This window comes from Pelodiscus sinensis, chromosome 1 (assembly GCF_052426305.1).
Source record: "Pelodiscus sinensis isolate ZL-2025 chromosome 1, ASM5242630v1, whole genome shotgun sequence".
Taxonomy (NCBI): Eukaryota; Metazoa; Chordata; order Testudines; family Trionychidae; genus Pelodiscus; species Pelodiscus sinensis.
This window is the reverse complement of record NC_143052.1, coordinates 129,950,360-129,964,157: the sequence shown is the minus strand read 5'-3', so window position 1 is coordinate 129,964,157 and position 13,798 is coordinate 129,950,360. Positions and strand designations below refer to the sequence as shown.

Genomic DNA, 13,798 nt, shown 5'->3' with positions numbered 1-13,798 from the left:
CAATTTCCTCAAACAGAATCTATAATTCTGCAGCCAGTCTGAGCATGAGCTCTTGATATTGTTTGAAGACATCTGGCAGGGATGGAGAAGATGGAGTAACTGCCTCCATTCCTGCCAAGTCATGGGAGCCCTATTGTACATACGTAGGATCGGTGAAGTGGCCCTCTCCATCACAAGGTCATCATTGTTAGAAGCTTCTTGTGCTTCCACTTCATTGGGCCAAGTACTGCCTTGTTCATGCCAAGAGGAAATGCTTTTTTTCTAGCACTTGGTCAGAGTGTTCCAAGTAATAGGTGACTCTCTCTTAAGAAAGGACACAAGTGACTGAACCTTCTAAGGAGAAAGGTCTTCTCGTTCACCAGTTCAGAATTTCAGCTTATCAGGCCCAGTTGGCCAAATATGATTTTACTGATTATGAGAACTTCTGAGGGGCATGATGCCTGCTTCCGGGCTTTAGTGCATGGGTACAGAACCTACAGGCTGTATGCAGCATTCGGCCTATAGTTTGTCCTGGTCCAGCCCATGATGCTTGGGGCTTCCCTCCCACCCATACACCATGTATGGCCCCTGACTGATTTTCCTATTGGTCAGTGGCTCACAACTCAAGAAGGGGTTCCCCACTCCTGCTTTAGTGGATGAGGACAGTTTGGTAGCCAACATTTCCATCCAGGCCATGGTGGATGCAAAAGATTGCATCTAAGGAGATGGCTATGGCCAGTGTTGTTAGAAGAGCTTTGTGGTTACTGTAAATGAGTCTATCGGGGGGCCCGATGGCACCCCTAGCTCTCCATCCCCAGTCCCGTGCTCCCGTCACCCTGTGAATCGCTGTCCGGCGTCCCAGTCAGTTTCACTATTCGCCCAGGGGGCCTCTTTGCGGTCAGAGGCCGCCTGACCTCCCGTAGCGGGGAGAGGGGGTGTCTGGGTCTGCCCCCTCTCACGGACCCCAACCCAAGGCCCTAAGGACTCAGACGCTTGCGTCGTCCGGTCTGGCTGGCGGGGCGTCTGCCGTAACGGGCCAGCCCGCAGGCTCCCTCTGCCCGCCCTGAGCTACTTCCTCTCCCTGCCGGTTCACTCCATCCGCGCCGGCGGCTTACCTCCTCGGCTTGGGTCCCATCTGCTGCACTGCATTGCGGGAGGGCTCTTTCCGAGCTCCCCCCCTCACTGGTGCTGCTCGGGGGTTTAAATCCCCGCGCCGCTTGCCGCCGAAGGGGGCTCCGCCCCCCGTGCGTGGGTCCGCTTCCGGCTGGGCGGCGAGACCACGTGGTGACGTCGCCCCCAGGGTGGCGTCTCCTGGAATCCCCGGCTGGCCAAGGTACCTCGCCGCAGCGGCCGCCCAGGAGCATCCAGCGCACCACCGGCCGACGACCGCTGGGGCCGCTCAGCCCGCCGATCCCGGAGTGCCTGGCTTTTGCCCGAGTGCCACCAAGTACGCAGCCTCCAGGGGGACCGGAGTGTGTGGCGTCTCTGCCCAGTCACAGTTACAATCAGGTTTTCATGGAGGTACAGAGACAGTGAGATCTGCATGGGTAGGAAAGATAGCAAGCATGGCAAGTGATCACCCTGACTTACCCAAGATATATTGAATTATCTAAAAATCAAAAAAGGAGTCCTACAAAAAGTGGAAACTCGGTCAAATTAGAAAAGATGAGTATAAACAAATAACACAAGTATGCAAGGCAAAATTAGAAAGGCCAAGACACAAAATGAGGTTAAACTAGCTAGAGATAAAGGCAAGAAAACGTTCTACAAATACATTAGAATTAAGAGGAAGACCAAGACAGTGTAAGGTCATTACTTAATGAAGGAGGATGAACAATAGCAGAAAATGTGGAAATGGCAAAGATGCTTATTGACTTCCTTTCAGTTTTTACTAAGAAGGGTGGGTGGCAATTAGTCATCTAACATAGTGAATGTTGGTGAAAATGGGGTCAGTACAGAAGCTAAAAAAGGAAAAGAACAAGTTAAAAATTACTTAAGCTAGCTGTCTTCAAGTCACTTGGGCCTGATGAAATGCATCCTAGAATACTCAAGGAGCTCACTGAGGAGATCTCAGCTGTTAGCTATTATCTTTGAAAAGTCATGGAAGACAGGAGAGATTCCAGAAGACTGGAAAAGGGCAAATGAAGTATCCATTTAGAAAAAGGGGAAATAAGGACAACCCAGGGAATTACAGACCAATCAGATAACTTCTGTACCAGGAAATATAATGGAGTAAATAATTAAGGAATCAGTTCGCAAACATTTAGAAGATAATTAAGAGTCAGCATGAATTTGTTGAGCATGAATCGTGTTAAACCAACCTGATATCTACAAGGCTTGTTATCCTGTCAAAGAAAGCTAAGGGGGAAGTGGTAGATATAGAATACTTTGGAACTCATACTCTCGGTAACATTTCTACTTGTGTACAGACTTTGTCCCCTCAGATTTTTTTGCTTCCTTACAAAAAACTGACTTTGGGGCTTCCCTTTGCTTCCCCATCAGAAGCAGCCATGTGACCTTCCCCAGAGTATGTTTTGGGGACCCGAGGCAGCTGGCAGAGTGGTAAATTACTGTGCGGCATGGGCCAAGACTGTAGAGGACTCATCTGGTGGCTTCTATCCTGCAACTGGGCTCAGTTGCTAGGCTTGGCTGGACTTGGGAGGATGGAACTTCCTCTTCCACTGCACAGCATCTGGGGCTGGGTCAGATCCACTCCCAGATTTCTTCCCAGGATGAATGAAGCTCTGCAAACTCCCCATTCCTGCTTCTTACACCCATTACTCCTCAGCTGCAGGGGAGGAATCTCTGTATAGGGAATTCCCCATTCGTCCAACCACCACACATGTAGATCCCCTCGAACCCAGACCCTCCAGCTGAGCCTCACTTCCCCCCATCGGACTCAGAACCTCCCTGATGAGCTTCACTCCCCCAGCATTGGGAGCCACCAAGTCCTTCACACCCAGTCTGTCCTGCTGAGCTCGATTTCCCCACACATACAGAGCCCCCCTATTTGAGCCCCAGCCACCTTCACCTGGACACCTCTGTCAGACCCTCTTACTGTTGCACCCAGAACCCCCTAGCAAGTCCCTGTGCATCCAGATCCACCCTGCGCCTGTATCCTCCACTGAGCCACCAGCAGCCAGATTGGCCCACAGAGTGTCCCCTTAAACCAGACTTGGACACCCTCACGTTAAGCCCCTCCCTACTTGGATTCTATGCCTGCTTGCCCACACCTGGTGCCCCTGGCATGGAGGGATAGGCCCAATCCTTGCACTGAATCAAGAGTTGGGTGCAGCCTCACTCCTGTGTCCATGTCCCATGGGGAGCTGTACAGTGTCCTCCCACCTCTCTGCAGCCAGTAGCTTGTGATCCCCAATGCCGTGCAGGAGCCTCCACATTCGTTTGAGAAATAAAATTGTCAGAATGTAAATTGTTTTGTCATAGCATGCCCTCCGGAGTACACCAAGGACCACTTGTACGCAAGCAAAATCTTTGTGCCATACCCTTCCTCCTCCTTTACTGCACGTCAGAAGAGTAATTGACGTATTTCATGGACACATTTGTAGCAATAAGGATAATTGAGGGATTTTTGTCTTCGGATGAGAAATAAGTTATAGTCACGTCAAGATCCTGTTTTCATGGAAATGTTTAGTAATAAAGCAGTGAGAAAAATACAGGAAACATGTTACATTATAAAGGAGAAATGTTCCTTAACAGTATGGTTCAAAGTCTTTCATTCGTCATTAACAGCTTTTCAGCCATGTTCAACCCTGGTAGATTTCCAGCTTCTCATTTGTAGGTAATTGGAGACGTAGATTTTTCTGCTTACAATTAAAGTTTTCTCTTGGCCTCTGTAATTGGAGCATGGATCATTTTAACTTTCTCTTGCCTATTTACTTGCTGGTGTGTTTCTGAGCAGTATTCTAGCACAAGTCCTGTCTAGAGGCCAATTCCTCCTTTTGTGGACCACAGCGCACATGTGCGCACACATTCTTTTAATTATGGGAAGGAGACGCTGCTGCGACTAGATCTGGGAACTCAAACATTCAGAGCCAAAACTGCATGGTTGAGCTTGAAGAACAGTTCCCCAGCTGGGATGCTGTTGTGTTTGACCTGAAATTCCTTCCAGAAGTATAGTTAAAATATATGACTGTTGAGACACTGTTTCAGAATGGAAAATGTTTTTCAAAATCCAAACGGAGTTCCAGAGAAATGGGGAGAGAGGGGAGACGGGAGAGAGCTTAACATGGGGAATTTGCCCTGCCACCACATACAATGAGAGATCCATTTGGATAATACTAATGCTAGAGAAGTCTGAGTTTACAGATATCAAGACAGCAATTATTTAATGCCTTTCCTTTGAAGTTTTTACCCAGTGGACCTCTGAGCATGACAGAAGGTCTCTGGAAGGGAGGAGCAGAGGGATTTGACTCTTTGTGAAGGGAATCGTGCATGCTTTCAGTTACAGTTTCCTTTCTTTTGGTCTAAAACATTCTGTGACTCTGTCACTGGGCTGGCTCCCCCTTAGGCTTACAGCCCTGTCATCATTGGGGTTGCCCACCCTGCATCACCTCCCACCATCCGTGCCCTTTTGGTCCACGCGCCTTCGTTGCGCAGTTTTCGGCCTTAGAATAGCTTTGCTCCAGCCGGGCGGCCGGTATGGCCTAATCAGCAGTGAGGTAGGAGGGGGACTCGGTCCCGCCCCCTCTCCAGGTCCCAACCCAGGACCCTAAAGGCAGCCTGAAAATGCGGCCTGGTTGGTGGGGGTTGCCCATAACTCACCAGCCCCCGGCAGTAGGAAGCGACTCCGGCACTGACCCCCATCCTGGGCTTCTTCCTCCTGCTCGTCTCTGCCTCTCCCCCTCTTCAGCCTTCCCCCTCTCTTCTTGGCCTTCGCCCTGTTTAAACTGCCCGTCGGCCCCCGCCCTGTTCCTCTGGGTGCGGGCTGATGACGTCAGCTGACGTCTCTCCCTGGCCGGCCTCCGCTTGGTGACGTGCCCCTCCCAAGCAGCCCGGACAGGAGGACTGCCTGGCCGATGCGGGGGGGTCCTGTTCCCCGTGCCGGCGGCATCCTCTGGCGTGCTCTCGGCCGCCCTGTCTCCGCCCAGCGCGTCTACAGGCGGCTGGTGAGTGTGGTGGGCTGGGGATTCCGCGCGATCGGAGTCCGGTGCCCTGTCACAGACTCATATGTCCCTTAAAATGTTTATCAGGTGCTAAAGGACCTTTCTAAATATGGTATTTTGCTGTGTAAGGCAAACTGTGTTGAGTGGAGTTGATTTGCTTTTGTCTTACCTTCTATTAATTAGTGATTAAATGTAGAAAAATCACTGGTGAAATACTTGGAGGGAAATCCAGGCTTTTCAGAAAGCAAAAATAATTTACACGTAGGCCTGAATTTTGTACAGTGTGTCACAGGGCAGACACTCACTGCCACAGCACCTCCTGCCAGGTAGCACTGGGAATTAGCTTGGAAACAGGGCACCTCTCTCTGGTGGGTGTCCCTCTGTGTCCTCCCATCTCACTCCAGCTCTGACCCGCATCACTCTCGGACCGTGGGGTCCTCTTCAGGACACTGCCCTCTGGCAGTGCCCACTCCAGTGTCTCTCAGCTCCCTTTGGGAGAGGTGTGTTTTATCAGCAGTCCTGTCCGCACTCTGGGGTCCTCCCCTCCCAAGAAGACCCTCCCCCCCAGTTCCTCTATAACCACCTTGCCTCAGTGACCCACTGCCAGTCTCATCTAGTTCCTGCCTCAGGGGCAAACTGCAGTCTGTAATGGCCACTCATCATTGGCAAGGGTGCTGCCTTTTCCTATCCTGGCTGCCTCCCGGCAGCCCTAGAACTCTTGAGGCCTTGTCTCAGACCCTGCAGCCTGGGAGTGGGGTCATGCCAGAGATGCCCAGCTCTGCCTGCCTTTCCCCAGCATGGCTTTGTCTCAGGAAACCTCCAGCTTCCCTGATAGCCCCAGGTGCCTTCTGCTCCCCAGTGAGAGCAAGAGTGTCTGTTATCCTTCCCCCCAGGAGCCTTTATTTATGTAGCCCTGACTGGACCTTAATTGACTGTATCTGCCTCAGCTGTGGGCTTTGCGCTCAGCCCTCTCCCAGAGCTGGGTTTTACCCTTAAAGGGCCAGTGCAGGGCAGATGCCCCGTCACAAGTGTGAAAATCTTTTTTATGCCAGTGAAACTTTTCTTAGCAGCAGCTACACAAAACTGCTCAAAGTACAGTAAAATCTAGTTTTATTTGGCATGTTGGGTGAATGCTGGTAAGTGGAAAAAATGTTGGTTAACTAAGAAGGGCAAGGAGCTTAGGGTCCTGGAGGAGGTGTGGGGCTAGGAGCTGGGGCATGGGTGAAGGGGAGAAGATGCGGGACATGGGCTATGAGACAGCATTTGTGTGGGGGAGGCATGGGAGGGGTGGGTTTCAAGGTATGAGAATGGGAAGGGTGCTCACCTCAGGCTGCTACCCGCAATTGGTTACCTATTCCTGCTGCTCCTGGTAGAGGTGCGGCTACGTGACTCTGTGTGCTGTCCCTGCCCTGAGCATTGGCTCCATGGTTCCCATTAGCTGGGAAACAACAGTCAGTGGGACCTGCGGGGGCAGCACCTGGGGGCAGGGGCAGCAGGCAGAGCCGCCTCGCTGCGCCTCTATCAAGAGCAGTGGGGATAGGTCTCTGCTCTCCAAAAGTGAGCATCCCCTTGGTCAGGCACCCCAAAGGCCCTCCAGTGCCCCAGCCTTCTGCCCAGAGCCCCCTCCCAAAGCGCGCACCCTAATCCCCAACCCCATAGCCCCTCCTGCACTCTGATCCCTTTGGGCCCATTCCTCTGCCTAGGAGCAGCAGGAACATGTCACCTCTTCAAAGGAGCCGTACGGACCCAGATAGGGAGCTGGCTGGCCCTGCACCAAATAGACTAAATTGGCCTGTCTATGATGGTTAGACATGCTGGTTTATAGAGCATTCCAGACGGTACAGGGCCGGGTAACACACTGTTACTGGACTGGCCTAAAATAGTAAAGACCAATGATCTTCTCTGGAACCTCACTCCCCAGGTGTTGCCTAACCTGTTTTATCGACTGGAATGGGTGAAATGTCCCACTGCTCATTTTTCCAGGATTGAACTCTATTTTTTTGAGGCTGCTGGGGCCTGTGCAACAGTTCACTGGAACTTTGTGGCAGGCAGACCACTGGCTAAAATGCTTCTGTAAAGAAACTCAGGGAAAGTGTTCTAAGTTGATAACCTGGATCTTGTGATAATATAACAAAGTGTGTGTATATGTTCTTGTGTATATATGTATTCTTTCTTTTCTTTGCATCTAGAATTATCCTTGCTTTGTTCATCCCCACACAAGAATTTATTTTAAATGGTAGATGCCTTTAACATTTTTCCAAAAAACAAACAACCAAGAATCTCTGTTTCTGTCCAGATGTGTGCATGTATAGGGTGGGAGGAAAGGGGTGGTTTCTTGATAGCGCTGGTACAGTCGTTGATAGTACTTGGGTATATAGATAACCAATGTTTCTGTTCTCTCCCTCTCTCTTTGTGTTCCTTTTTTAAAGCTCCTACAACTTTCCTGTTGTTCAGTCAGAAGAACGCAATTAATCGCATGGTGATAGATGAGCAACAGAGTCCAGATATCATATTGCCTATCCACAGTCTCAGGAACGTCCGAGCCATCGATTATGACCCCCTGGATAAGCAGCTTTATTGGATTGACTCTCGGCAAAACATTATCCGGAAGGCACAAGAAGATGGCAGCCAGGTATCGAATGAGAGGAATTGCCAAGAGAAGAGACGCTGTTTATATGAAGCAGTGGTTACATTTCAATAACATAAATAGACTTTCTGCTAGCTCCAGGCTTCAATATAGCTGGACTGAGCTGGTGGTGATGAGAACCTCAATAGAAATGGATAGTTGGATTCATGTAGGAAACACAAGGGAGGCCACAGTCTGTGCAGGGGAATAGAAATGAACAGGAGACGGTTCAGTGATTTGATTGTAAGAGATTTGGGACTGCATGTCAAGATGGCATGCAGGTCCTGTTTAGGAGTGGAAGAGTTCTGGGTTAGGTATGAGGAGAGGGCTCTGGATGAGAGACATGGAGCAGAGTTGCAGGAGTTCCACGGGAGCACATAATTGGGAAAGCAGAGCAGAGGCCTACATGGGGCAGGAGACAAAGGGTAGTGCAGGTTGAGTGAGGTATCAGTAAAGGGTTAAGTGTATCTAATTGTTCATTGTCACACTTTTCACATCTTTTACTTATTTTTGGCAGTGAACAATTGAAGACATAAATGAATAGGATTCCGTTGAAATGCTCGATTAGCCGTCATCCTATTTAGGGATGTTTTCTGTGAATGTCTAAATAATTTAACACCCAAAACTAGTCAGGAGTGCCAGATCTCTCTAGGACTAGCAGAATAAAAAAAGGAGGGCAGTTTCTAGACCAAGCGCTATGGAAAATGTGACAAGCCAAAAAAAGGATTAGACAGATTTTCCAAAAGTACAAGACAGACTGCTTTATGAAGCACCTGTATCCCTAGAATGTCATGTTGAATTTAGGCCAGACTTTCCAGAGAGAGCTCCAGAGGCTAAGATTTGGTACAGAGAATTTCAGCTGGATCATTATGTCTCTCATAAAATTATCTGGATGGTGTAAATCAAGTTTGTCATAGGGAAGACTGCTTCAGTCTTATCTGTGGAGAGATTATAGTGTCATAATAATTTTCTATGCATTTACAAGGGCTACGTTTCATACCTAGACCAAGCATCGGCACTAGCAGATATCCCTTTACCAATTAACAGCGTTTCCTAATGTGATTTTCCTTCTCCCATATGTGGTGAAAATTATGTAGGAGGATTGATGCAAGAGCGATTGTCCAAGCCATCAGCCAGTCTCTTGGACTGTTCTTTTCCTGCTTATCAGTCTTATAGACTGCTTGGCTGTGTCTACACTGGCAAGTTATTCTGGAAAATCAGCTGCTTTTCCGGAAAAACTTGCCAGCTGTCTACACTGGCCGCTTGAATTTCCGATCTAATGTAAAATCATCAGTGCTTTTCCAGAAAAACTATGCTGCTCCTGTTCGGGCAAAAGTCTTTTTCCGGAAAACTGTTCCGGAAAAGGGCCAGTGTAGACAGCACAGTAGTGTTTTCTGCAAAAAAAGCCCCGATCATGAAAATGACGATTGGGGCTTTTTTGTGGAAAAGCGCGTCTAGATTGGCCATGGACGCTTTTCTGGAAAAGCGTCTTGCCAATCTAGACGCGCTTTTCCAAAAATGCTTTTAACGGAAAACTTTTCCGTTAAAAGCATTTCCGGAAAATCATGCCAGTGTAGACGTAGCCCTTGAGTTCAGGGATTATTGGTGACATGGACTTTCTGTTGTAGAGAACTAGGTATTCTCTACTTGCATTAATCTATGGCCATGTCTGTACTAAATGGAGGATCGACTCTGTGGAGGTCAATTTTCCATTGTTTGATTTAGCAGGTCTAGCCATGATCCACTAAATCAAACTTTGTGGGCACCACTGCCAACTCCAGAACACCTCACAGTAAGGAAAGTTGACAGGAGAGTTTCTCCTGTGGACCTCCTGCTGTGGGTCCACCAGAGAAATTTAGCTTAAGGTACATAGACTTTGGTTGTGTTATTTACGTAGCTGGAGTTGTGTATCTTAAGTATGGACCTGTCCTATGTACTGAGGAACTGGACTGTCTTAAGGCAGGGGTTCTCAAACTTGTGATACCACGACCCCTCTCTCAGTTGCTCGTGACCCCCCTCTCCATTGCTGCAAACCCCCTCTCAGTTGCTCGCAACCCCCCAGGGGGTTGGGATCCACAGTTTGAGAAATGTTTGTCTAAGGAGTTGGGTTAAGTAAGAAAAAGAGAGTGAGCTAGAATTGCAAGTGAAACATCAAAACAGTGCCCAGAAGAGACTTTCCCAGTGGAAGCCTTGTCTTTAGTGATGTAGCTGGCTCCACTCTTAGAGTATGTCTACACTAGCCCCCTAGTTCGAACTAGGGAGGCTAATGTAGGCATTCGAAGTTGCAAATGAAGCCCAGGATTTAAATATCCCGGGCTTTATTTGCATCTTCCCGTCCAGGCACCATTTTTAAATCCCCTTAGTCCGAACTAACTGCCCGCAGCTACACGTGGCTTAGTTCGAGTTAACGTTTGACTGCCGCGTGTAGCCACGGGCAGTTAGTTCGGACTAAGGGGATTTAAAAATGGCGCCCGGATGGGAAGATGCAAATAAAGCCCGGGATATTTAAATCCCGGGCTTCATTTGCAACTTCGAATGCCTACATTAGCCTCCCTAGTTCGAACTAGGGGGCTAGTGTAGACATACCCTTAGAGTGTTTGGGATTTAACTAATATAATCTGCTTTGGATTGGTGAATGAGATAAAAATGTTCAGCAGATAGACTTGTCCTTTAAGATGAAGTACAGACTCTCATACAGCATCCACAGCCTCTCCAAACTCTGGCACTGGAAGGTGTCAGAGTCACTCCTCCATCTATCTTTGGTACTCCCACGAAGTCCAGTGTCGTCATCAGTTCTTCTGAGCAGCCAAATGGTGCAATTTCCATCCCTCTAGATTTGCAGGGGCAAGTATTTTGTGTCCACTTCTCATTCTGCTCATCAAGGGGCCGAGAGAGAGAACTAACTAAATATGTGTTCCCTGGTTCAAGATTATATTTTGGGGCCCTCTTTGTAACTGTGAACAATTTCATGTATGCAGATATAGCAAAATCATTGTTTCGGTGACATACTTCATGTAATATCCTTCTGGTGATTTCCTAGAGCCTCACGGTGGTGACAAGTCCAGTTCCTAATCAGAACCTGGACATGCAGCCCTATGACCTGAGCATTGACATCTACAGCCGTTACATCTACTGGACTTGTGAAGCCACTAATGTGATTAATGTAACACGCTTGGATGGGAAACCGATGGGTGTGGTGCTGAAAGGAGAACAAGACAGGCCCCGGGCCATTGTGGTGAACCCAGAGAAAGGGTATGTAGTGAAGAGGAGGTGCCCTTTGTGCTATAGAAGGGAAGAAGGCCAATACGGGCAAATTGTCTATACATCTTGAAAATGGGTGCAGTGAGGGGTTCCTCAGAGGGCTCCCCCTACCCCTACCCAACTTCACTTAGCCCTGGTCTAGAGCTAGACATTTGGCCCAGCCTCCCCCTCTCATGAAAGATGTGAATGATTTTGCAACCCTGTGTATCAGTTCACAACACCACTCGCTCAAATTTGGATCAGCTGCCCCTCACACTTGAGGGGTGCTGTAACTCTGTGCTTCTCCCCCACCCCAGTATTGCAACCCTTGGGCACCCCTGGGCACTCCCACCCTTGGGAAGAAGTGGAGCAGGCAGCACACCTAGTCCCCAGTAGGGCTGAGGATTGGATCCAAGTTTCTGGAGCTTCATGAAAAGTAGAGATGCAAAAGGAGGATGGGGCCTGGAACTCCCAGAACAACCTGGCTCCTGGTGGGAATGATGCTCTTCAGCCTGACCACCTTTCTGGATTGATAGCTCAGGCTTGGGTGTAGAGCAGAAAGACCATGGGTCTGGGTGCAGTGGGGAAAGTTCAGAACTGGGTGTGGGGAAGCTGGAGGGGAGTACGTGTGGAGCTGGGTCTCGAGCAGTAGAAGGAGTGTGGGCTGAGTGCAGGGAGCTGTAGGAGAATTCTGGTTACATCCTTTCCCTCTACTCTGCCTTCCTTTCCCCAACACAAGCAGGGCAAGAGACATAGCCCCATCCTGCCTAGAAACACCTCCTGTACAGATGGTCAGTTCCATAGGCAGTGCTAGCTGGCTCCCTCCCTTGCACACCAGAGCACTGAGAGGCACAGCAAGCTTGTTTCCTGCATGTATGCTCAGCTCTGGTTGCTTGTTTCCCCATCCTCCTGCCCCTGCAGAGCATCTATGCAAGGGAAGGGTCAGTGTTAGCCCTACATTGAAGATGGTTGGTTTTCCCCAAATCAGTTGTGTTAAATAGCTGCTTCTTCCCTCCCCCTTCTATTTCTTCAGTACAGAAGTAAAGGAAGAAATTTGTCTCTGAGACAGAGGAAAAGAGTTGCTGAAAACCTGCATAATTTACAAATCTGTCTGACCCTAATTCTTCCTGTTACAGGTACATGTACTTCACTAATCTGCAGGAAAGGTCACCCAAAATCGAGAGGGCAGCACTGGATGGAACTGAACGGGAGATCCTCTTTTTCAGTGGCTTGAGTAAACCTGTAGCCCTGGCCCTTGACAGCCAGCTGAGTAAATTGTTCTGGGCTGATTCAGACCTCCGGAGAATTGAAAGTAGTGACCTTTCAGGTAGAGTAGAACTTATGTTCTGTTCCTTTCAGATATTCATTTGCACTAATAGTTGCTCCAATTAGTGCTGTTCACTTCAGTTTCTAGTTTCAAGACCTTAATGAGCTTCCCCCTCAAAGCCAGTTCACAAATAATTACTGCTGTTTGTCATGGGTTTTTATCTGTCAAGCAAACCAGGAAATGTCCATTTGGTGGAAATTTTTTGCTGTAGTGTTAAGTCAACATGCACTGGCTACTACTGGGTTAATTGACACTGTGACGATCCAATCACCCAGGGTTGATTTAGGCAATCTAGTGAAGACAAGTTAAATAAACTACCAATTGCTTGGACATCAACTCTGGTACTCCACCAGAACGAGATAAGTAAGGGGAGTTGACGATAGAGTTTCTCCCGTCAATCCAGCACAGTGTGGACCCCACAGTAAGTAGATCTATGTCAATTACACTACTAAAGTTACACTACTAAAGTAACTCAAATTGCTTAGCTTAGATTGTATCCTGACACACTGCAAGCATAAGCAGTTTGCCCACTGATGTACAATAAGTTAATCAAAGATCCAGAAAAAGAAGTCTTAACTCTTAATCAAGTATTAGACCACACACAGTGCCTTGAAATATTGAAAGTTTGCTATAATGTATTCTGGGATGACTTTGACCACCATGGATTCAGCATCTGCATGATTTAAATGACATGTAAGACTTATTCATTCCTTGTTTCTCCTTTTCCATCTGTTAGGTCAATTTTTAGAACACCAAAGTAGAAGGCTGGTGTAAATTATAGCCCGCTCCTTTGTTTTTAAACCATCGTACTTTTTTTTTAAACGTGCAGCTGTCACATAATTTCATATATTGTTTATTAAATCCTCACCATTCCTTCCATGAACACGGAGGAAATTTTTTTCAAAAACATTCTTACCGTTAGACACCTGTACTGCAAGATGAATTACAGCAACTACCAGTGTAAATCTTTACTGCTGAGACAGATTGCTAGTTAAAGAATCCCGATTAATAGACTTTTTTTAAAAAATGGAGAGCATACTTTTTCTGCATGTGTGTTCTTAAAAACCTCTTTTGCTTCCTGGATCTGCAAGTGCTGCTACTGTTACAAAGAGAGAGAATATGCTTCATATGTGATTGGAGTATAGGCTAGGAGAAAGAAGAATGCTTCCAACAGATACCTGGGGCCCAGTTATGTTCTATTTCTATTGATATCAATTGGACTTCTCAGATGAGTAAAGGCATGGACTGGAATAGCTCCTCGTGTGGACACTAGTTTGAAATAAAAGGTCAATAAATTCCAGAATAATTTTTTTTTTTTTTTTTTTGGACATACACTTACTATTCTGGAATATATTGGCTTTTATTGTGCTGTGTGGATCCACACAGGGAGCTAGGCTGGAATGGCTGTTCTGGTCAGTTTCCCTCTGTAGATGAGCCTTAAGACGAGCAGGATTTGGCCTTTTGGGCAAGATTGGGCAATTCAGGAGAGTCTCACTCTAAGAT

The 13,798-nt window shown here is 47.8% G+C and overlaps 1 protein-coding gene across 2 annotated transcripts in view; it reads left to right on the top strand.

Moving 5' to 3' along the window:
* LRP6 (LDL receptor related protein 6) overlaps positions 1 to 13,798 on the top strand; it is a 200,777-nt gene that overhangs the window by 157,693 nt on the left and 29,286 nt on the right. For both annotated transcript variants that reach the window (XM_075901099.2, XM_075901104.2), the window contains 3 exons: positions 7,532 to 7,734; positions 10,769 to 10,980; positions 12,105 to 12,295. In XM_075901099.2, the coding sequence (XP_075757214.1) occupies positions 7,532 to 7,734; positions 10,769 to 10,980; positions 12,105 to 12,295 (606 nt within the window). The remainder of the gene's footprint in view (positions 1 to 7,531; positions 7,735 to 10,768; positions 10,981 to 12,104; positions 12,296 to 13,798) is intronic.